The sequence below is a fragment of the Bactrocera tryoni genome, chromosome 4 (genome assembly GCF_016617805.1).
Source record: "Bactrocera tryoni isolate S06 chromosome 4, CSIRO_BtryS06_freeze2, whole genome shotgun sequence".
In the NCBI taxonomy this organism is placed as follows: domain Eukaryota; kingdom Metazoa; phylum Arthropoda; class Insecta; order Diptera; family Tephritidae; genus Bactrocera; species Bactrocera tryoni.
Window position 1 is genome coordinate 3,660,588 of NC_052502.1, and position 24,037 is coordinate 3,684,624.

The following is a 24,037-nucleotide window of genomic DNA, read 5'->3' on the forward strand; positions in this document are numbered from 1 at the left end:
CTTTCTGTTTGTTGGCGTTTGCGCACTCTTTCGTTGCTGTTTACACCGAACTCTTCCATCACCATTTATTCATGAAATTCGTTTGAGTTCCCGCCGATCAGCTGAGATACATGTATGTATCGTGTTTTAGTTCTGCATTGATAATTATTGTATGAAATATTTATTATAAAGGAATATATGTATATAGTTGTACATGCATACATTTATAAATGTATAACTCCATGCCATGCACTTCAGTTATATGTATGTAATATATTTATACGCACATACGTATGTTATGATTCTAATTAGCTAAAGTTACAGAGACTATTATTACACTCCAATATCACAATGTAAATACTCACTATTACAAGGTGCTTCATTATGAATGCCGCACATCGTTCTAAAATGATAACCGAGAAAACATAAATTTGTATATAGTATACCTACATATATACAATTCTATGTACAATTGTATATTGTTATAATTAGATACATATATATTTTTTATATAAATAAATTGATTTTTACTCTATCTAAGATTATGCTAGTATTGTGAAGAACTTTATTATAACGAGCTTATACAACATTAAATGAATATTAAAGAAGTTTGATAAATATACTTATACTTAAGCAATTCTTTGAAATTTTTGTTCAAATCGATCACCAATTTTCCAATGTCAAAACGTGAACTTTGCCTCTGGATTTTCGCAGTTGAATATTTCTTTTGATTAGGACACCTTTGCGTGAGCTGAATATTATTAAATAATATAAAAAATATAAATTTAATCTTTGTCGAGTTTTTTGGTCCGTAAAAAGGTAAATTGATTTGAAATTGTAATCGTATCAAATAGATATGCTTAGCTTACTAACCAGTATAGGTCCAATATGAACTCGCATCGAATTGGTTGTGAAAAGTATTTACCTGTGCTGGCTTTATGATACTTCTCTTACCACTGAATGGTTTTTGCTGGCTGTGTAGCCTACTTTTAGGCGTAACCGCGTTAATGTGGGAATGATGTGACATTTACATTGACGGTACTTTTGTATGGTATTACATCAATCATTAATTTTTAACAATATTTTTTTAGAAATTAACAAATGTTGTATAATTTATTTTATGATCATAGATACAATATATGTATGAAAGGAGATTAAGATTTAATCGAAGATTAGATAAACGGCTCACTTAGGCGGAGCATATTGATAAATTCCAACATACTTCTAGGTACTATTGAGGCGATGTGGTTCCTATTTGGAAACATGGATGCCAGGGCCTTTATACTGCGTCTTCAGAGTACTGTACAGGCAATTAGCCAGTGTAAAATGCGGCAAGTAGCCTGGGTTTGTCTCTTGGGAGGTTGATTACATATTTAATACCACTGAGGTTATAACTACCCCCTATTGTAGTTTCAGCTATTCTGGTGTGCAGTGCGGCCTCGATCCATCTGCGCACCGGTGCTGCCACATTTTTTTCTCCAGTCCTCTTGCTACGCTTCCGTGAGACGTGCTGACAAAAGTCCTTCCAGCGAACTCTGTATCTCCGAGGTTAACTTGTACAGTACAGTAATAGCTGATCTGCCTCCTCTTTAAGCATGTTGGCTCGCATGCAGAGGTGTAGTTTTCAGCGCCTTCGACCATTTTTCATAATCCACGATCTTTTCCATACTTTTTAGTAAGTAAGTAGACTAATTGGCTTGAAGGATTTTGCTAGTGCATATTTTTTCGTTCCTATCATAGGTATAAAGATGACCTACACGGTCCTCCTTGGTACAGGTATGTACGCCAGTGCTGTGCTATCTATCATCAGCCGAACAAGGTGTAGCAGTAGAACCTGCTCTGCCTGTTGGTAAAGTGCTAGAAAAATACCGTCCGCTCCCGGAAATTTTAATTTCGCGAACGAGGCCATAGTCCACTTGATTGACGTATCTAATTAATTAATTTAAATTTAAAAGGCGAACACTTCGGTGTGTAAAATTTTCCTAGATGGCTATAAATTTTTAAGATACGAAAGCGACCCCCTAAAATTATATTTAGCCCACGGGCTTAACGAACCCTTCCCAACTTCGAGCACAGTCACAAGATCCGTCTAGCACGAGTCACAAGATGCCTGGTGAGCGCTTTGTCCTCAGCAAGTTTCGAGTTTGGTCGTTGTTGTTTTAATTGGTCATTGATGAATCCGCGTTCATGCGTTCAAGTTAAAAATCTTACAGTTTTAGAAGTTTACTTCTACCTTCTTCACTGTCCGTCTTTTCAATATGAAAGCTGAAACATACCTTCAACCGACGAGATGATTTGACGGGAATAGAAATAAAATAAATGAAAATTTGAGATAGATTCAGGACGCTTTGTTGCCACGCTCGATCCAATCATGGTAGTTTTCTATATGTTTCGTGTTTCCCATATACTTAGTTAGTGATCATACATGGTTACTTAGCAATCTTAACATTGATACTGCCGTCGTCTTAATCTTTTTACACACAAGCATTTTTCATTCAAAAGTTCATAGCTTAATTCGCGCCCACAGCAGCTAAGTTCGTTTCGATGTTTTTCACTACTTAATTGTGTGCAAAAGGGGCTCGGCTATGACAAATCGCTATCGTTTTTTACTACAAGTCGCCCGATGTAAAGGTATTGCGAGTGTATGGGTTTATGGAATGCTTCTGTGCACAAATAAATTTTGCAATGCAACATTTGAACGAGTAAGCACATAAACATATGAACATATTTGAGCATTTATCGCTGCAATAATTCAATGCTGTGTTATGTGTAATGTTGCTTGTGCGAGAGTGCAAATGTTTCTCGAAGACATAAGCTATTGTAATGCTACCACTATGTCACAATAAACAACGCACATACATACATACTTACTCATTCACATACACATGTAAGTGCGCTGAACATTTGTTGTTCCAATTAGCATTTTTTATTTACATCTCATTTGTTATTTGCGAATCTGACGCAGCTCTCCAGACCGGCTTGGCTGTGTTCTCGATTAGGTTTGTTAATTTAATTTTTTAAATATTATTCAGAATTACTATGAGTAAAACACACACATTCACATGTGTGTGGACAAGTGGGCTGCACCATGACAAACGCCTTGTCTTTTATACCGTTTTTGTATAGAAATTCCTTTCCTGCCAGAGGTGTTAATCAATTTATCATATTTACATCATCATTTTTATTAGCAGCGTTTATAGCTATTAATACATCAATTAATAATTGTTGTCACTTATTTATTTACATATAAATTACAAATAATCGCAGCGGAGTGCTGCACGGCGTTTGCATTCTGTACGTAAATAAATATGTAGGCAAGGGCTGGCGGTTGTGAAACCGTCTCTGCCACTTGCTTCGGTAGCACGTTCATCATACGCCGGGGTGTGTTCTCTGAAATACATAGAAATTTAAGTCCCATAACTTTACTAATATTTCAACTATCCTAAATAGTAAAGTGGTCGGAAATCAAATCCAAAAGTTTATCACAATTTGTAAATGCCTCTCTGTAGATAGGCTATACTATGTATGTATTGACCTTTTTGTTTTATGAAGTATATTCTTTTAGAATATACAGTAGTCGTATTATAAAACATCTTCACTCCCCACTGTATTGAAAAGCCACGCTGATCACAGCAGGTGGCGTGAATTCGGTAATATGCAGACAAGTAACTTTTCAGATGGTTATTGAGCTTAAGAGGAGAACTCGGTCATTTACTACTGTGCCCAAAAAATAAGGACAATTGAATTTAAACTGCCCGTCCAAGGATTTGGAGAAATCGATGGCGATGAGACTTGGATCTATGCTTACGACTACGAAACAACCGAACAATCGAGCGAATATCGTGCCAAAAGAGAGCCGAGACCAAAAAAATCGCGCCAAAGTCGCTCAAAAATCCAGGTCATGTTGACTGTTTTCTTCGATTATCGTGGTCTTGTGCATTATGAATTCCTTCCAACCGGTCAAGCAGTCAACAAGGAATATTATTTGAACGTTATGCGTCGTTTGCGTAACGCTATCCGCCTAGAAAGGCCGGAATTGTGGAAAGACAATTCTTGGTTTTTACACCACGATAATGCACCATCCCATACTGCCCTCGTAATTCGTGATCATTTCGCCAAAAACTCAACCCATATCGTTCCGCAACCACCGTATTCACCTGATCTGGCGCCGTGCGACTTCTGGCTGTTCACCAAGCTGAAAAGACCGCTCCGGGGACACCGTTTTTATACGATAGAGGAGATTCCCGGAAAGTGACTACAACCAGTGTTTGGTGTATTGCATCGGGAGGGGATTACTTTGAAGGGGATGAAATTGATTTTGAAGAATAAATAAAGAAATTTCAAAATAAATACAATGTCACCTTATTTTTTGGTAGTATATCGTGATTCGCTGTTAGTATTTTTCAGAATTAGCTTACTTTAAGCGACTTAATGAACTGAAATTAGTACACTATTTATGATAATAAATAATATCTATGTACACGTCGCGAAAACGGTTTGTATGTATTTAATTACAACAAGTGTTAATGGTATTGCTAATTGGACTGTGCTTTAGTTTGATCATTTTGCATTTTAATTCGTTGCTAATTAATTGCCTGCCAGTATAATGAGGTACCACCCATCGATAATTTGTATGCAAAATAATTGCATGGATTTTTTCAATTACGGTGTCTTGCGGTCCCTATATTTAAACTGAGCGAAATCAAGGTAGAAATTCTTGAAGTACTAAAATTGTCGAATACATTGACTAGTAGGCTTTAATTATACCCTGAACAGACGGAAGCGTCGGTATGATCAGTATGTTGAGTCGAGTCGATTTAGACATGTCCGTCTGTCCGTCTGTCCGTCTGTATATATACGAACTAGTCTCTCAGTTTTTAAGATATCGTTTTGGAATTTTGCAAACGTCATTTTCTCTTGAAGAAGCTGCTCACCTGTCGGAACTGCCGATATCGGACCGCTATAACATATAGCTGTCTTGTATGGTAAACTTCCACATTTGACAATGTATTTTCTCAAAAGATAGATATTATTTTCTAAGATAATAATGTAATATACGAAGAAATTGTATAAATCGGTTAACTATAGCATATAGCTGCTATACAAACTGAATGATCGGAATCTAGTGGTGGTATGGAAAACTTTTGCATTTGACAAGACATATTCACGAAATTTGGAATAGATTATTTTCTAAGGCAACAAAGTAATCTGCAAAGAAATTGTATAGATCGGTTAACTATAGTATATAGCTGCTATACAAACTGAATGATCGGAATCAAATGCTTGCACGGGAAACTTCCTCATTTTACGATATATCTTCACGAAGTTTGGTATGAGTTATTGTTCATAGAAATAATATAACATCGGAAGAAATTGTTCAGATCGGCTCACTATAGCATATGGCTGTCAGACAAACCGAATGATCGTTTCATTTAGTATACAGCCTTCCCGTAGAATTGATTGACTTTATATCATACAATAGTACGTAATGTGCTGTAACGGTATTGAAATCGAAAAATTGTCACTATTCTCTCCTAGCTCCCATATACTGAGTATGTACATTTCCGTAAGTCAAAATATATATTATATTGATATATTAAATAAAACTGGATAGTTTTGTGACTTGCAGGATAAGAAATTTGTTAATCAATAATATATCTACAGATCTCTCGTTATATTTTAAAATCTCCATTAAGCACTTAAGCTTCGCTTTCATTCGAATATACATAGCTCTAAGTGAAAAGTGTAAAGAAACATAGAAGTAGAACACAGAAAAATTACGCTTTGCTTAATGGAAGGTCGCTTGAGAATTGCAATTTTTTTTTACTCATCCACTTATCTGTGCAACTATTTTACTAGAACACAATTTGTGGCATGGAATTCTCAACACTCATAAATTCATTGCAGTCGCCGGCTTGTGGACTAGCAAATGAGTGAATAAATTAATTTTGCACATAAATTGACATTTTTATCTTAAAATGCCATTTAACTAAACACGGCTTGAAGAAAATAATGACAACGCGCAAAAGTTATTACCATTAAGCACGATCACCAGTGTTGATTGCTCAGAGTATCTCACTTTGGCAATGGCATCGTTGACACTGATACTGAGACAGAAAAGTGGAGTATCATACGTAGTGAAGTCAGCGGCAAAAATATAAAAAATGCATGCAAATATGTATATAAATGTATGCAAAACAAACAGAACCATAGGATTGAGATAAAAAATTAAATGACATAAAATAAAAGTTATTATCACAAATATTGACATTGTCACACCTTGTTTACACGCTCGTACGACTCAGACCACAAGCTCACATACACTTGCGCTCACATGCACAAGGCGAAGAACGTAGTAGCCGAGCGCTTTGCTTAATTGATGGCAACCAGCTTGGCGGCCGTTCACTCACCTCCTACTCCCCCTACTTCACTACCGCGAATTTGAAGTTTGCTCGCTGCTGCTGCTGTTTACGCGAACGGGGAACCTCCCTCACTTTCGCAAGGCCCAAAGCGTAAAACGGTGCTCGCGCTAAGCCACTCATAATCGCGACACTGTAAACTTGTCAATACAGCGCACAAATGCTTTATTGTGAGTATGAAGAGTAGATTGGGGTAACATTGTATGCAGCTGTTGACAATACCGCTGATTACTTGGCAGTGGTGTGATTGTTAGCGGCAGAAAATCCGCAAATGGAAACATACTCTAACTTTGGTGTTTTAACACCTAAGCAGAGTGAACTCCCAGCAAATTCCAATCTAAGTTATCTCCAATCAATACCATGTGTGCACCGATAGGCTTTTCGTTGACCAACATTGTCTCATTCTTTCCAGATTACTAAACTATTTCTGGTGGAATTCATCGTCGCTGCTAATCAAAATCAAATTTAGGCTTATTTATCACAATTCATAATTGAAACTTTTAGATAAAAATTTGTTGACAACTTTTCTGAAAACTAGTTTAGTTTAAGGGCTTGGGTTTGTCTCTGAAGGTATTGTCTGAAAAAGGTATTTTTACGATTTTTGTTTTTAATATAAGCAATCATACATTTGAAAAATATAATATGGCGTATTAAAGATACATGTTTGAGCAATGCCTCCTGAAGGTTTGATATAAAAATGTTGAAAATTCAGCCGTTGAGGCCTCATCTTCCTGTGTGTCTCATAAAAAAGTGTTCTCGCCCGGGACAGCATAACTTATTAATGGTTCATCTAAAATTAAAAAACTAAACTTATTCCGTTAATACATATATAAAAACCATACATAAAAAATCTCAATTATGGTAAAAAATAAGTTGTAGTGCAAAAATCCTTAATTTAGTAACTAGATAATGTTATTTTAAAGATGTGTATACAATTTGAACTAAATCGCTCCATGACTTGTCGAGAAATCGTGTCCACCGGCTTCAAAAACACAGTTTCGTTTAAAGACGGCGTTTAAAGACGGCGCACTTAGCGTAGTTAGTCTCGAGCGCACACGTTCTCAAAGCTGTATCTCCGAAACTATTACTCGAATCAACTTGAAAATTTAGAACAATATTCTAGAGGATAGATTTTAATAGGACAAACAAAAAAAATCGATTTTTGAAATTTTCAACCCACTTAACCCCTTAATGAAAAACTAGCGAACCTAAAAAAAACGTTATTCTTCATGGAAGATACGCCAAAATATAAAACGAAACTTCGCTCCCTCAAAACTGTAGAAAATCGAAAATAACTCATAATATGAGTCTAAAGATTGTAAACTGGCACGCCTGTTTGAACAATATGCTAATGTATGGCACTGGATAGAAAGTAAGTATTAGCCCAATGAGTTAGAAAGAAGTCAGTATTTGTGTATTTTTAGCATCGTTATTTTTTGTTTATTTTATTTCATAATTTTTGCGATTTCATAATATAACTTATTTTGTTTGATTTAATTTTTTTAAATTGTTTTTTTAATTGTTTCTGAAATATACAATTATTTCATTATGCTACAGTGTGTAAAGTATGTATAGGCATTTTGTAAATAAATAATATGTAGAGTTAATAATTGACACAACAGTTGTGCAACGTTCTCAAATTATAATACAATAGTAGAAAGGTACATACATAATTACAATACATACTTACATTGGATTTAGCTTAGTGCTAATACGTATGTCTGTATGTACATATGTATGTAGGCAAATATGTATGCAAGTGGTTTGCACAAACAAATTTAAACAATCCGCACGTTTTATGATTTTTGATGTTTCTTGTAAACGATTTTAGCCGATAACATCAATTTTGTTTTTGATAATTTTGTTACCTTTTATTTTTAACTTTGCACTTTTACAAATCAATATAAAACATTTGAATACAATTTTAAAAGCTAAATTGATTTGTGCGTTATTGGTTTTCTTAGTATTATAATTGCTAAGAATGAATACAGCGCTTTTGAAATGAAAGCGTTTATCCGACACAACGTTCTCAAGAGTTGAATGAACATTTTCTTCTAACTTTACCGAATGGAAAGCAAGGAAAATATTCAATCAGCATAAACAGTTATCCTGTTTTCACATTTTTTAGTTTTAGTTTTTAGAATTTATATTTTTTATATATTTTTAAGTATGCTTGCAATCGTGTTTATGATACAAAAGAGTTAAACAGAACTAAAAATAAAATCACTATTAGCTAAGGCAAAAACAACTAAAACTATAACTAAATTTAATTGTTTTTCTTAAAAAAATACACAAAAATAATAGAACTAAACTCGAATTCGTTTAAATTAGAAATATAGTTAATAAGAAATAATAATGTACAATTATGGTAATAATAATAATAATAAAATATTAATACAGTTATGTGGTGAAAATGCGCAAATGGTCAGTTGTTGTACGAGTAAATATAATAATATTAATGAATGAGTATACATATGTATGTGTTTTATGTTTGAGGGGGGGGGTGTGTATGTTTGTGTGCGCATATATGTATATTAAGTAATGTTGTATGCCTTTTGTGTGCGGTGTGCCTGCATTGGTGCGATTAAGCTTCTATATCAAATGTGTTGGACTCACAATCATCCATCCAAACAAAGGTATGCATATGTGTATAATTTTAGGCAAAACCTATTACAGTTATTAAATGCATCCACCAAGCTGCTCCTGCATTGTTTCCAAGCTGGCGAAATTTCAAGCGCCCGCGCATTGAAAAATACTAAAGTGTGATGCTAAAATGTTTATTTTAGTGTCAAACATTTCAAAGCGCTATCAGTGCCTGGTAGACATTCTATAAACGGTAATACTTACACATATGCATACAAATATTTGTTTCATAAAATGTGCCTTCGCATCAGTGTAATTACTATTAGTATTTAATGAATATAAAAAACAAATATGTACGAGTATGTATGTATAACTTTTTTTTGTTATATTTTTAAAAGTTCTTTTACTTATTCTATGCCATTCAGTCAATCAGTCGAAACGTTTGGGATGTGTTTCTCATTCTTGCACTGTGTCTTTCTCTCTCTATGCCGCCGCCGATCTCTGACTCTCAGTCTACAGCCTACATTGTGCTTAAAATCTTCAATCGGTATTCCATCCGACATTCTTAAACTACTTCAAGAGAATTTCGCTTGCAATTCAGAGCTTTTTTTCAGATTTTTTTATGGTCTTTGGAAGAGCGCTTTGAAAAGCTATACATTCTGAATGAAATTTTTTTGTGCTGAAATCCTACATTTGCTAGAATCCTAAAGCAACTGCACTGGTATTCCTAAGGTATTTTGTATTGTGTACTTTGTAATGGCAGCCGCTACTGCATCATTGAACTGTCTTACTTCTTCTCCTACAACTGGCGCACTACACTTTAGTTTTCTACGTCTGATTCTACTTCCATTTGCGTTAACATTTCCATATTTACTGCTGGATTATGATGGTTAAACTTTGCTTTAATCGTTATAATACATAAATTATTTCACTCTTTCTTTTTTTTCTTTTATTATAAATATTCTTGATGTTTTTGCTAAGCGCCTAGAGGGTAAATCTTCGTTCTCCCTCGGATATCCTCTGCTTCAGTGCTGCTTTCCAATATGTTTATCGCTTCGTCTTATTCAGTTTCAGTTCTGGTTTAAAAAAGTCACAAAAAACTTGTATTTTCTTCAGAAGAAAACAGCGATTTTGTTTTCCTTTTTACAATGCTATTCGCGCGATTATATAAATATATGTATTTGTAAATGGTTTCGATTTGAACGCAGCGCTCAGCTGCTATGACCGTTGCTGCCGCTTCGGTTTAAATTTGTCAGCTGCTGCAACCGCTTTGACTGTTGTTGCTGTCGTTCGTCGACGGTGCCGGGTCGATCCTGATGCGCGCGTCGGTGGTGGCGGCGCGAGCGTCGACACTGCGTCGAGCAGCACTCGTCAATGGCCGGCTCGTTTGCATTCGCACTGCCGGCACCGGGTTTCTCATAGAATTTCCGCTTGGCTGAGATACGCGTCTGCTGGCAGGTAGAGCGTGAGCAACGTTTGCGATCACAATTCACCTTTGAATCCTTTAAGAGAGTAGAATGATTTGTTTGTCAATAAACTGTTTTAAATATGTAGGGTAAGGGCACACTTACCTTGCATCGGCATTTTATACATTTTTGTTCGCCATGTGATGCTAGAATCGGGTGCCACTCCTGTCCATTTTCGTAAACCTTATTTAACACTTTGCAGCCACCTTGGCCGAGGATCTCTTCAGTTGATATTGTCTTATGTGACGCCTGATCTTGTAGCACGTTCGGATTGGAAGGACCGGCTTTGTCACCTCGTGAAGATTTGCTTTCAGGGCATACTTTACAACAGGCTTTTTTGTCGGGCCGGTAGGCGACCTTCTCAGAGCAGGGTAGTGGTGGACAGACCATGCGTGGACAACGCACTTCCAAAGTCAATGCATCACAGGTACAGGTGGTGCAAGTGTCGAAGCCATTTGGTGGTAAGAATGGATGCCAAATGGCACCGGCCAAGTGAAATTGGTCACCTAAACGGCAGCCCCTTATATTTTGCTCGGCAACGCTTTCCGTCTCAGTAGCAACACTCTGCGGAAGACACATGGAACAACATTCGCCGTCACGTCGAACAAGCTCTTCGTTGGGTTTACATTGTATTGCGGGACATTTGATCGGCTCACATGTGGGTTGGCCATGTTGGCAGGCGCACATCTGGCAAATATCATTTGCATTACGCCATTGTTCGGACTCGTCATAAAACCGACCTGAATGAAAGCATTTTGCATCTGCCGCAATAAGATTGCTGTCACTATGGTCACCAGGTACATTCGGCACATTGTTATCCGTATGAATGGGAAAACAATGGGATGGCACTTTTGTAGATTTCAATTTGCCGCGTAAAAGTGGCTTACTACTTTCCTTTGTGTGTATCTCTAAGTAGCATACACTGTTTTCCAATTTGACGAGTTCGTTGGAAGGCATGCCGAGCACGTAACCCTCCATGTAGGAGCCGGAGAATTCCTCTAGTAATTTTCGTGTTACCGGTGCACCTATAGCTTCAATTGGCTTTTCTTCGAGGTATATTTGCAAATCCTGTGAATTCGATTGAAAACCATTTACAGTTATCTCATAGTGTAAGTTACATTCATTATCGATGGCCAACCAAGCCATGCCCATGGCATGCGTTGGTGCAGTCGAGGCATTCTCTACTCGTTTCAATAGAATAGGTTCAGCGGAATCTCGGGCATCTGCAATGGGGCGGGGTACAAAATGGCCGCGTATGAGGCTTGGTTCATTCTCAATAGCTATGTTGACTCCTAAGTCACCCTCATACAATGATTCTAGCGCTTTTGGGCCTAATTTGTCGATCGTACCAATAGCTTGGTTGAAATTGAATGTTGGTGTAAGGTTTTCCAGCATGGTTTTCCGTTTGCCGAGATCTTCCATCAAATTGATTTCGGGCCTATCCTTTGTGCTAATGTTATCTGTTTCGATGTTATATGAAAGAGAGCCATCAGTGTTTAGAAATACCCAGGCTAAGCCGCTGCTCTTTGTTTTCGATTCTGCATTGTGTGGGGTGAGTAAAGTCTGGAAGAGCTCGCAGGTAGTACGTGTGATAATGGATCCCTGTATGCGTAAATGCGGATTTTTCTTCGATTCTATTGTGAGCAACAATTTACCACGCGACATTAAACGCAACATCGGTATGGATATGGGCGAAGATATTTCCAAGACATTGATCTCAGCCGAGGGTTTACGTACTTTTTGAAGTTCGTCCAAAACGATTTCTTTTCGATCCGGTGATTCGACGCGTACATTAATAGGTGAATCCAAATATTCATCGGAGCTAAAGACACCATTAAAGACAAGCGTTAAATGTACGGAGGCGGCCGCGCCGCTGGTCGTGGAGACAATAGCTGTGCCACCAGCCCCATTCATTAGTGTTGCTTTCGTACCTGGTGCGGGTTCCAGTAATGAGCTGAACATTTCCTTCTGTAAGGCGGTGTACAACCCGATCTTGCCACCTAGAGCGAGATCAATCTGATCTTTTCTGCCCCATAGCAAAACAACGTGTAGCCGTTCATCACGCAGGAGTCGCTTGTAATCACGTGGAACACGACGCCATACTCCGCAAATCTTACCAGTGGCATTTTGATACACGCTCTGCATATCAGAAAGGGGCGCCTGCAGTTGATGCTCTTCGAGAATGGTGCCGGCGTCGTTAACGAATTGTATGGTTCGTGGGCGATTATTTTTCGACGAGGTGTAGAAGGAGTAATACAGGTTCTTTTTGTGGAACAAGAAGCGACCAGTGGCAACAATATTTTGTGGATTGTAGGTGCTTGTCGCATACATGGCCTTCATTTCTTCTCCTTTCAAGAAATGTGATGTTCTGCCGGTGAGTAGAGCAGCGAAATCTGTTGGAAATGAAGGAATTGACGAGAATGTTAAAGAATACTCGACTGGGCTGTCGAAAGCGGGGTAAATACTTACGCTTCATGTTGCGCTCCTCCTCTTCAATGTTTACCGGGGCAGGTACATCCAAAGACACGTCCGTATCTGCAATGAAAATCGAAGAAAAGAATATGAATATGAAACAAACGAAATTCCACAGGTATTAAGAGATTAGACAAATTACGAAACTGTCAGCAGTTAAATGGAATTGGGATTGTATGGAAGTGGAAACCTTAAAATTTGCAAAGCGGCTTCGAAAGGCATCACAAACCAAGTAAAAAGGATAATTTATGAATGAATGGCAATACGTATAAATAATGTTTGGAATATTGTGCTATTGTGCGTCTGGTGGGTAGTGCGCCTGCGTGCCAATAGTAAGTAAACGAGTGTTTGCTATGTATTTGTTTGTAATCATTTCGAAAATTAAAGCGATCATAAACCCTTGTCACGTTCGATGCTTAAGCCCAATATTTATCGCACAGATAGGGTGCGGGTATTTTGAAAGGGATTTGCGTATGTCTTCATACATATGTGAGTGTCCGCACACCGCCACGTATGCACAATCCGTAAATAGTCGCTGCCCTAGGAATTTAGAGAAACTATTGGATGAACAGTTGGGTAAAGCGATCGTGTTGCATGCATTTGCTGCAGATGAGGAGACGTGGGAGGCGCAAATAGCAGATCTCTCAAACCTTCGAGTTAAGAAGATTTTAAATCGTTGCTGATAATAAACAATAGCACAGCGATCAACGAAGACACCTATGTACCATATACAAAAGCAGACGTTCGCGTTATATGTGCGGGTAAAATTGTTGGACAAAAGGCGATTTGCGGGCATTAAAGGTTACCAACTGGCCCATTGTTAAAGCGAGAAACTATTTGCTTATTGCATGTTCGACACGGATTTGTACACATGTATGTATGTATGTATGCACAAAGAGATCTACTGCATAAATAGCTGAAAGCATTTAGGCAGACGATAGAAATTCTTCCAATTGCCGTCTTGTTTCCTCTTTGCCGGCTGACCTCATCATCGATATTTCTCATCCAATACAAGGAAGGAAGCACATAGCTCGTAACGGCAGGTAAACAAGTATAGGAAATTAGTGCGGTTATTGTGTGTAATTTGGTGCGCAACGTGACGCCCAGCGGCTTCCAAAAGCAATGAAATAGCAGGAAACCGCCGCCGAAGCTTCAGCCGAAGCGGGAAATACTTGAATGAGCACAGCGTAGACTCAATGACGTGGCATTGCTGTGCGAAGAATAACCAAAATTACAACAATAATATCAACAACAACTGTGGCATTAACCAAACTCCATACACACGATTACTTGCACGTCGCTTTGTCTGCCATTGCGTCTGCCACACCGGCTGGACGTTGGCCCGTTCGCCTCGAGACGTGTTTCGGTGCTGGATGAATTGCACTGATAGGCAAATAGCTGATCGTGCCGCACACTTAGCACCCGTACTCGTACTCGTACCCGTACACTTAGGAGTTAAAATAGCATTGAGAATGGTCTGTACATTGGTTTAGGGCTGAACACTGTGGAGCTTATCGCTGATTGCAAATCACGCCGCCGAAAAATATCCACGCTGGTAACTGCGTACCAAAGCTGTTGCCTTTAGCGCAAGAGGTCCTTCAGGTCGGTAGCCTACTGAATGGTTTGACTGGCTGTCTAGTTGAGAGATTGACTGACGGTGAGTATAGAGGCTGGGACCATACTTAGCGACGGGCCGTTAACGAACGAGCATTCTCCAATCACCTTTTATTGTTCGATACCCTCGCATAGCTTGGTGTATTTGTAAAGTTTATTTTGCTCATGTGCTTTGCGTGCAATTGTTATTGTTGTTTATTTGACAGCAAGGTATCAGACATATGACGATTCGAATTCGACGCGGGTAATTTGTGATCGCTCGCGTCGATACGACAATGAGCTGAGCTGCGTTCAGCTGAGAACGGTGTTTCAGTGGGTGCCGAAAAGCAACTAGTCGGCATCGTCACAACACAGATACTGGCAAAGCTAAGCGGTATACTATGCTGCCGTCGTGGTTGCCCATGCTCAAGTAGTCAATATGTAGCAGTGCTTATGTATCGTTTGCGAATGTTTAAATGCCTTGCGCCGCAAAAATTTAACCAACGACCAATTTTTATGCATTCCATTGACGTTGCTGGGCGCGCGCGATCTTAAACGCCTGATTAAGCGTGCAGCCTTGCGACCCGCAAGCGACAGCCGTGATTGGATAGCCGCACCAGCAACCTTGTCGGTGGCTCCAGCTATGTGCATGTCGCTTATCGGCTGTGCTGTCCCCGGCAATGACTCTGTCCCTCCCTATGTTACCTGCGTTTAAATTGTCGATTCTGAGGAATTTTTTCGTCGGCCTTTTTTTACTTTTTTTGCTTTTCTTATTTTAAGCGGATCTGCTGCCGATGGTCGTTCAGTGCATTGTTATAACTATACGATGTGTTGTTGTTTGTAGGTTTTGTAGTCGACAGTGGTAATGAAGGGCGACAAATCTGACACCTTGTATAGCATTTTATTGAACGTGTTGAACGTTGAACAGGAAGGAATACCCATTGAGTTTTTGTTTGATCCTACACTTTATTCTTCGTTACTCGTTCTCCATTCTCCATTCTTAAATCTTTAACTTTATTTTTTTTGTGTTGTTTTTGTTTTGCATGGCGCAGTACTGCCTGTTATATCCCTTTATTGGTAGGCATACATCTTACATTGGGCTGCAATCTTTTTTTGATTCACATTTTTCGGGTCTTGCTGCGCTCGTCGGTGTTGATGGTCTGATGCGTGTTCCTGTTTTTATTTTTATTGTTGCGCTGGCTTTGTAGCTCCACCGGCCGCAGTTAACAGCACTCTGCTCCGCAACAACTCTGATCTTATCATTTGATCTTAATACCTTTTTCTTCTGAATTTGACAGGCGGACGGTGGACAGCGGCACACGGACAGGCAGAACGACAAACGTACTTTCGGCGCTGGGTATTGCAGCACACTGGTGCGGTTGATTATGGAAGGTGTTGCTTATTTGTGTAGTGTGGATGGCGCTACCGCCACAACAGCAGTTCAGCCAGGCCGGCCAGGACGCAGGCAACTCTACGCGTCAAACCAACAATCCGGCGCATTCACGACTTTTTTGATGGGATCAAAGACATTCCTGTGGCCGTGTCAAAGCCGGTGTCATTGCGAGTGTTGCTGTCACTGGTCATATAACTACCGCCGGTGTGAATATTTCTTGCGTTATTTTTTCAACTTTTCGAATTGGTGCTCTACACTGCGCTGTCTGGCTGTTGCTAAGCTATTTCCCTCTGAATGTGTACTTATTTTTTTCTCAATGAATTTTCGGACTTTTGTTGTTCGCCATAAGTATAATACGTATTAATGAAGTTTTTTATGCCAAAAGATTAATGAAGCGCTGGTAGATCTTCTAGTCTCCTGGCAGCTCGCAGGTATTCTAACACGTTTTTGAATATCACTGACCCAAAACCAATTCCTCTGAGGTTAACAAATTTACTTAAGTTTTGTGTTTAATTGGGAACAGTCCTACACCCATGTGATCGCATTTTTATGCGTTTGCATTAATAAACTGTGGCACGGAATGTCGTAGGGATGTACATTTATAAAGAAGCAAATTAAATTAATGCCAAGATTCTCACTGATTATCGCTGATTGGTGACAGGTCAGTGATTCAAAGCAGCGCTCCGGCTAGTTGGGACTGCAGACCTAGTTTATGACTTCCTCAAAACGACTCGTTACATGATGCCGCAATTTTTTGGATTCCGAAGGTTTTTTAAACTACTAAGTATATGTATTTCAATTGCTTGTCTATACTCCATGTGTGTTTAATTTTCGTTCGACTGAAGCCCCTGGCCTCACTATCTGGATTTCAAATGTACTTCTTATCTCTTACATTAGCTATGCCATTAGTATGCGTGTCGGTGCGTGTTTATGTGTCTTCTTGCGTCGGCTTCATAGTTTGACGTTTTTTATTGTTGGACGTGGCGCTTACTGATCAAGCGATCAGATAGTTCAGTTAAAATTTATGTAGTCCATAGGCGTTGCTCACATCAACGCCAAAAGGAATCCGTGAACTCGATCTTAGCAAATGTATTTTTATACGTCGCTGCCGGCAAACATAACCCATATGCGCGCTCCATTTTCGATGAGTTAAGGTTTCGTTGATTTCCACCACTCTCCACACTTGCGCTTCGTTTTATATCTTGATTTTATGATTATTATGGCCCTTGCTTTCGCTGCATTTCGATTTCTTATATATTGCATTGGACAGACTAGCACCTAAACATGTTCGTATATATACTATATGAATGCGCATGCATTGCCTTGTAAGTTCGATTTCCGCTTTAAATGCGGTACTTAAAGTGAGCACCAAGAATTTTTCTGATTTTTGCAGGTTGCTGAGGGACACAGTGTGTATATGGGAAAACTGTAGCAAGGAGCTCTCCAAGCAAATTAATAAATAAATATGTAAAAAGATGTCTACATCAAATTGCCTCGCTCTCAATTGCATAGAATGCTCAAACAGCATAAAAGTTCTTGCATCGAGTTAAGGAACCTCGTCAATAAAATTTTCCTTAAGGTATTTCTAATGAAATATTGCCTTCTTTTAATAAAGGAAGATAAGAAGGCAAAAGCCATAAGCCAATCAGAAACCGTAATATCGCAAAGCAACTGTTCATTTTTACATGCAATTTTTTTTGGAACTATGCGAGACTATTTTGTGTGAAATTTATGGCAATTTGTCGCAAATCACTACCAGATTTTTACTATTTTCCAGCATTTTGTAAAATGTAAGTACATTTAAATATGATATTGTATTATTTAATTACTTTAAAATTAATTGATTAAATATCTATAGAAAAATCGATCACGGATAAATGAAGAACAGATGATTTGTTGCAATTTTGCCACGGAGCGCTCATTTAATGCAATTTGCCATTTTGCCACTTTGCTACATTAAATGAGCACCGTTTATACTTTTTGTTTTATTATAAGTATGTAAAAATCTTTTTATAATTTTTACACAGAAAAACGCGGTCTTGCTCCACTGCGGCTGCAATGACTGTTACTGGTCACTATCTTCATCCGATTTGATTGTCTCTTTATTGCTTCTTCCTTTTTTGGTTAATTTTCATTGTATTTTTTTGTTGCTGTTATTAGCTTTTTTGCTTTTGTTGCTCTATGACTTTTTAGTGTTAATTTATCTACCAGTCGATCGAAAATTGTCTTACCGCCCGCTGAGCAGCGTTTACTTCTTTATCGTTTCGATTATTTAAAACAAAAAAACGAAAAGAAATGAAAAAACAACAACAAAAAGTACATCTGAAGACGGCCCAGTCACAACAGTGCCTTCCTTTTTCGTAGAACAGCTCAACGCGGTGGACTGTTGGTCGGTCGTTGTTGTTGTTGTTGTCTCGCGTAGTGTTCGCTTGACTCGTTTGTTGGCTGGTTGGTTGGTTGGTTGGTTGGTAGGACATAATGTTAAACAGCTTATGGCAGCGTTCAGTTAAATGAGATAATTTAATAAGCGTTAAAATGCTCGAGTTATGTCATTATAAAAATACCATTAAACTGCATAAATTAACAATGAAACGTAAGCGACGGCGATAACAGCAGAAAGCAGTGACAATAATATAAACAACAACAAGAACACAACCACTAAATGAGCATCGGTAATTGAAACAGCGCTTGGCGATGATGATTACAATGACTTTGAGTTGAGAAGCGTGCGTGTTTACGTGAATGTGTGTGTGTGTGTGATCTTGGCATTCCGACAGATTCTACGCCACTGCCGATGATAAGGACGCTGATAAATGTGCGGATATGGCGCTGAAGTTGCAGGTAAAAGTGTTCAAAAATGGGTGCCCGCCAAGGCGTATATACGCACACACATGCACTCACATAAGCGCACAATTTGGCATCTATCGATTTCTATGGTATTTGGTATGGCTGACTATGTGTCGGACTAACTAAATAAGGCATTTTGCGGCTTCATTGCGTTCTTCTACTTTATATTTGGATGCTTTCATGTTTGTTGGTGTTGTTTTAACCATTACGGCTGGCATTTCGATAAATGCATAGACAGCGCTTAATTTTTGTGTATGTATGTTTGCATGCTTATTTATTGTAATTCCATACAGTTGTTTAGTAGGATCGAATTTTTTATTAAATTTTTTTAATGAGGATTTCGTCCTTTGCGTTGGGCCATTCTCGGCTCCCTTTCTTTTATTTTTTACTAAGCATTCCTTTTATAGACCTGTGTTTCGTTTCCATGTTATGTTGAACTGTGTGTGTGTGTGGGAAGCCTTCGTATACTGTTCGCTCGTTCATTTCTCGGTTGCCTGGCCAACTGCCTTGGCATTTCGCCGAAGCACCAACATTCCTTCTAACCAAAAATGGGCGACTTTAACGAAGCAATTGTGTTGATGATGAAGCGTTAACGCAGTAGCGGCGGCAACAACCACAATTATGGTGGTGGTAGCCGCCGTAGCAACGCCGGCGAATGAAGTGCAGTGTACTTAATTGTATTCAGAAGTAATGATAAAAATAAAACTAAAGCAAACAACAACAACAAACAAACTATGGCACTAACTATTTATGTAAGCATGCACATATGTATGTATGTGTTTTTGTGTAAGTTGTAGGCTAAACATATGAAATTATTGAGTGATACTCCAACTCGCCGAAGAGCATACATACATATGTATGTGCAAATACATACGTGAGGAGCAATAGCGAGTGATGAACACTAGCTGAATTTTCAAAGAATTAGCAAAACCAAAAAATAAAACATGATGTTAAAAAATGAAGCTCAACGCCACTGATGCTTGCCACGCAGCCATCACGCTTGTTAAAAACAGGCTGTCGGTCCTGCGACGCGGCAGATCCCAATAGCGAGTTTATGAACATTGTCTGCCACAACTTGTCCAAGCATGCGACTGAAAGCGCGCTGGTGTTGTTGTTATTGATGCTAATGCCATTAAAGATGACTGCCGTATATTTGTATGTTTGCCATTGCCATTGCTGTTGTTATTGTTTTTGTTGTCGTGGCGCAAAATACTAAGCATCATTGCTGCAGTTAAATCTGCAATCCATCTTTGGTGAATGTTGCGGCGTTTATTGTTGCTGCATCAGTGTGACTGCCTGCCAACTTCGGTCAACAAGGACGTGCAGCAGCCGCAGCGGACATTAAATAAGCAACAAGCGTTTAATGGGATGACAACAAGAACAACAACAACATGAATAATAAGCTGACTCTTTGCGCGTTATTGTTATAGCCACTTACGCCAACGTGTGTTGCTGGTGAAAATTGCTGCATCACTTTGTTGCTGTGGCAGAAATTGGCGAAGCAGTTGGTCGTTGGTGCACAAAGAAATACCAAGGCGCACATGTATGTCAGCGTACACGGAGAAGGTGGGGGCCCACAGTGACAGTTACTTTTTCTTGTGAATGCATCTTGGTTGCTTGGTTGGCTGGCAGCATGACAGCAGCAGCGCAAGCATAAAAAGTGAAATTTTCAGGCAAAAATTGGCGCTTGGCAGAAATTTTTGCTGCTAATATCGAAAGAGTCGCTGCTGAAGTAGATTTATGTAGTTGAGCAGAAAATGACTACAAGACGCTGCTAATAGACGCCGCTCTACTGAGATTTGCAAGCGTCTTTAGCAGCGGTCCGCACCTTCCTTGGAGTTGTTCGTGGAGGTGAGTAAGGCGATTGGCTTCGTAAACTGGCGTAGAACAACTCTAAAGCAACTTTGGAACCACGGTCCCATATTATTTTTATGTGGCCTCCTACGTGCAATTATTTTGTTACTCAAATCGGGCGCAAACAAACAAGCAGCGGATGCCAGCGTACAATAAACGGGCGAATTGTGTGCAACTCTGGAGTTGTGGTGTGCTGACGAGAACGGTGAGTTTTTCTTTGCATTTGTTGTCTGTTGTTAAACGGAAAATATAAAAAGTGAACTGTTTTACTTTACCTGGGTGCAGCTGTTCCAACACAACACACCCAGCACGCGTTGCATGCCACAGCGTTCTGGTGCTATTCGTAGAAACTTCTCGACGATTATTGTAATTACGTCTACATACAAACATATATTCATGCTTTTATGTATGAAAGGCATGTAGGTGAAATTGCGCTGGAGAACCAAGCAAAGGTAATCATAATATACGATAGAATTAACGGTAAAAACGAGCGACAATTTCGTCAATCAAAGACAAGAGTTTAGAAAAAAATGGTATTACATCGGCTTATTGTAAGTGTGACTGAAATAAGCAAACTCTACTTCCAGCAACGAAATTATGGAAATTCCCCAACTTTATTGCCACAAAGCTCAATGAGGGCCGGTAGCGTTGAGAAGCAAGCCAAAAACCGATAACAACTACTTGTTTTTAGCATAATGATAAATGAAAAATTACTTAAAGCTGCCAAAGTGCCTTCAAAGCATCCGCAATGTAAACGGCGATCACAGCAAATGCAACGATCAAAAGAAAAAATAGCACACGACATGATGTTGGCAACAGGAATGCTAAGCGGAACACTAGCAAACGACATGAAACCGCAACTGTGGGTGGACTCGGTTATGCGGTTACCACAAATCTGACTCTCTGCTACATTGTCGACGTGTTTGCGACAACATCGACAGCAACAGTAACTGCAAGAGCGAGAGCAAGAGCAGGAGCAGCAACAGCGGTGACATAAGCAAGCTGAGCCATTGTTGATGAGTGCTTTGGCTCGTTGTGGCAACTACATGCTGCATGTAGCTCCGGAGGTCGTTCAAGTTAATCTGCACCTCATGTTGCCACAGCGGCAGCTCAGCTTTCTTTTTGTGTGCGCATCGGCGCGTGTGCGCGCACGTTCTCGTTCCAGCCCCTATGCCTCTCTGTCTGTTAACACTCCTCCGCTCCTACTTCAGCTCGCCCTACTGGCGTTAATTTTTTTTTTAAATTATTTCATAAAAATTGCCGAGGATGTTGCCGCCGGAGTGGCCATAGCAAGTCACTGGATCATTTCTGCTTACCGAAAGCAAGAAAAATTACCACAGAACGCAAACTAATGATGTGTTACAATGAGTGCGCAGCATGTTGCATGCCACAACGACACAAACGGACGCGGTGCAGGCAAACGGTCGGTCAAACGGCCAGGCGGGCAACGTTTGGGCGCAGCCAACCAGTTTAATTATTAACGTGCTGTTTTTGTTGTTGTCGCCGCCGTCGTTGCCGTTGCGGTTAGTGTGCGTGCGATTCAGGTTGCAGCGGATGCCGCATGGTGGAAACATGAATGCGGCACTCAGCCACACCAGGAACCCGGGGGGAGCATAGTTGGGAAGGCGAGCCGAGAGCGGTTGATTTGGTTGCGGCGCACTGCGCCACTAACGGCTGCATTTTATGCCACACAAGTGGCTGTCGACTTGCGATGTTTGCTGTCACTTTGTTTGCGTTTGTCGTTGTTGTTGTTGCCGTTGCCAATGCCTTATATTTATTTTTAAAAGCGCGCTACTTTGGAATTTAGCAGTTCATTATGCGAAGATGTCAAACGCGCACGCAACCACACACACGCACTCGTGCGCACTTGCATTTGATGGCAAATTTGTTGTGACTTTATGCCGCCATCAATTTGTGCGAAATTTACGCATCATTTGCAAGCATCCAAGGAAACTATTTGTGTTGTGCTAAAAGGCAATAAAAGTGTGAAAACACACAGCGCGCTCTTGTTGTTGTGACTGCAGTTTATTTGCAGAAAGTAATTGTGCTGCAAATGACTTCATGCCAATGGATTGTACTACGCGCGACATGCACTACCGAGTGCATCGCCCAAATATCCGAGCGTCATGAGGCACCGAATTATTGGCGAGATAGCAGTGGTACGCTTAGTGCATCGAGTTTATCGCGCTATAAAATTTAATACATTTTGAAAAAATTTTTGTATGCATAAATCTATAATTGATATAATTTTTTAAAAAACCATTTCAACAATTAAAAGTGGAAAATGTTGTGGTTGTCATAATTTCTATCAATAACCGACAAACATTGTTTACCCTCATAATCTTTTGTGCTTAGACACTGAATTTCCACCAAATTTCATGCTGAAGTCAAAATTTTCTCAAATGAAAATTTGTAGCAAAAATTATTTTATCTAACCGAGACGTACATACATATGTATATACATTATGATATGTTCCATAAGATATTTCCGAATTATTCTTAGACAGCTTTAGATCTTCAAAGCACACCGTTAATTGCACTCACCACGCATCTGTTGTGTGACACGATTAATCCCTATCATGAGATCGTTCCTCTCCAATCATATGATTCGCAAATCTTATTCATACTCATAGTATATCATTTTTACATATGTATGTGTGTGTGTGGAAGATGGAATGCAACGGCGATAGAGATTAATTCGAGCGTAACTATTTTGATGAGTAATTTTCGCTGCCTTTGGACAGTTCAATAGCTTCTGTCGTTTATGCCGTTGCTATAGTGTTGTTGCTTGCCTCGGTCCATGCAGAGTATTCCCATTAGCACATATGTATGTATGTACCTACACACACTGGCACTCGTATATTTGGACGCCCGCACGTTTGCTATTTTGCTATTTAGCTAACTTCGAGCGTCTTAGCGAGTCTTTGGAACACGCCTTCGAATTCTAATTATGAATTCAATTCATGCAGAAAATTAGTCGAGCTGAATCATCGCTTTAATGAAACACACGGCTAGCGTTGCTCGTCGTCGTTTTGTGGCCACTGTTGATCTTCTGCCTTTGGTTTAGATGCCTTGGCTCTGCCGTCGCACAGATAAAAGCCACATAATAATATGATTTAAGGCCAAAAAATGTTGGAGCTAAAAAACATACACAGCAAATTCGTTTGGAAAAAAGTTAGAAAGACAAAAGCCAAAATTGACTAGTGTTAAGTATGGCATGAGACATATGGCACATGAGTTGAGGGATTGGCAAGTGGGTGACTAGACCTCAGTGGTGACTGGTTGTCCGCTGGCCGCTAGCCGCTAGCCGCTGTTTGCTGTCCGCTTCAGCCATTAGTTGTACTTTGTGTTGTATGGCATTAATGCGGTGCGACGGTCGGGCTGTGGGGGGATGGGTGACTCGTGAGGTGTACAACTAAACGCTAGCAACG

At 39.5% G+C, this 24,037-nt stretch overlaps 1 protein-coding gene across 2 annotated transcripts in view; it reads right to left on the reverse strand.

Moving 5' to 3' along the window:
• Positions 1-7,865: 7,865 nt before the first annotated feature.
• LOC120774198 (dorsal-ventral patterning protein Sog) overlaps positions 7,866-24,037 on the reverse strand; it is a 77,634-nt gene continuing 61,462 nt past the window's right edge. For both annotated transcript variants that reach the window (XM_040103639.1, XM_040103638.1), the window contains exons 5-7: positions 12,917-12,982; positions 10,553-12,840; positions 7,866-10,483 (exon numbers count right to left, since the gene is read on the reverse strand). In XM_040103639.1, coding sequence (XP_039959573.1) covers positions 10,193-10,483; positions 10,553-12,840; positions 12,917-12,982 — 2,645 coding nt within the window. In that variant the 3' untranslated portion in view covers positions 7,866-10,192. The remainder of the gene's footprint in view (positions 10,484-10,552; positions 12,841-12,916; positions 12,983-24,037) is intronic.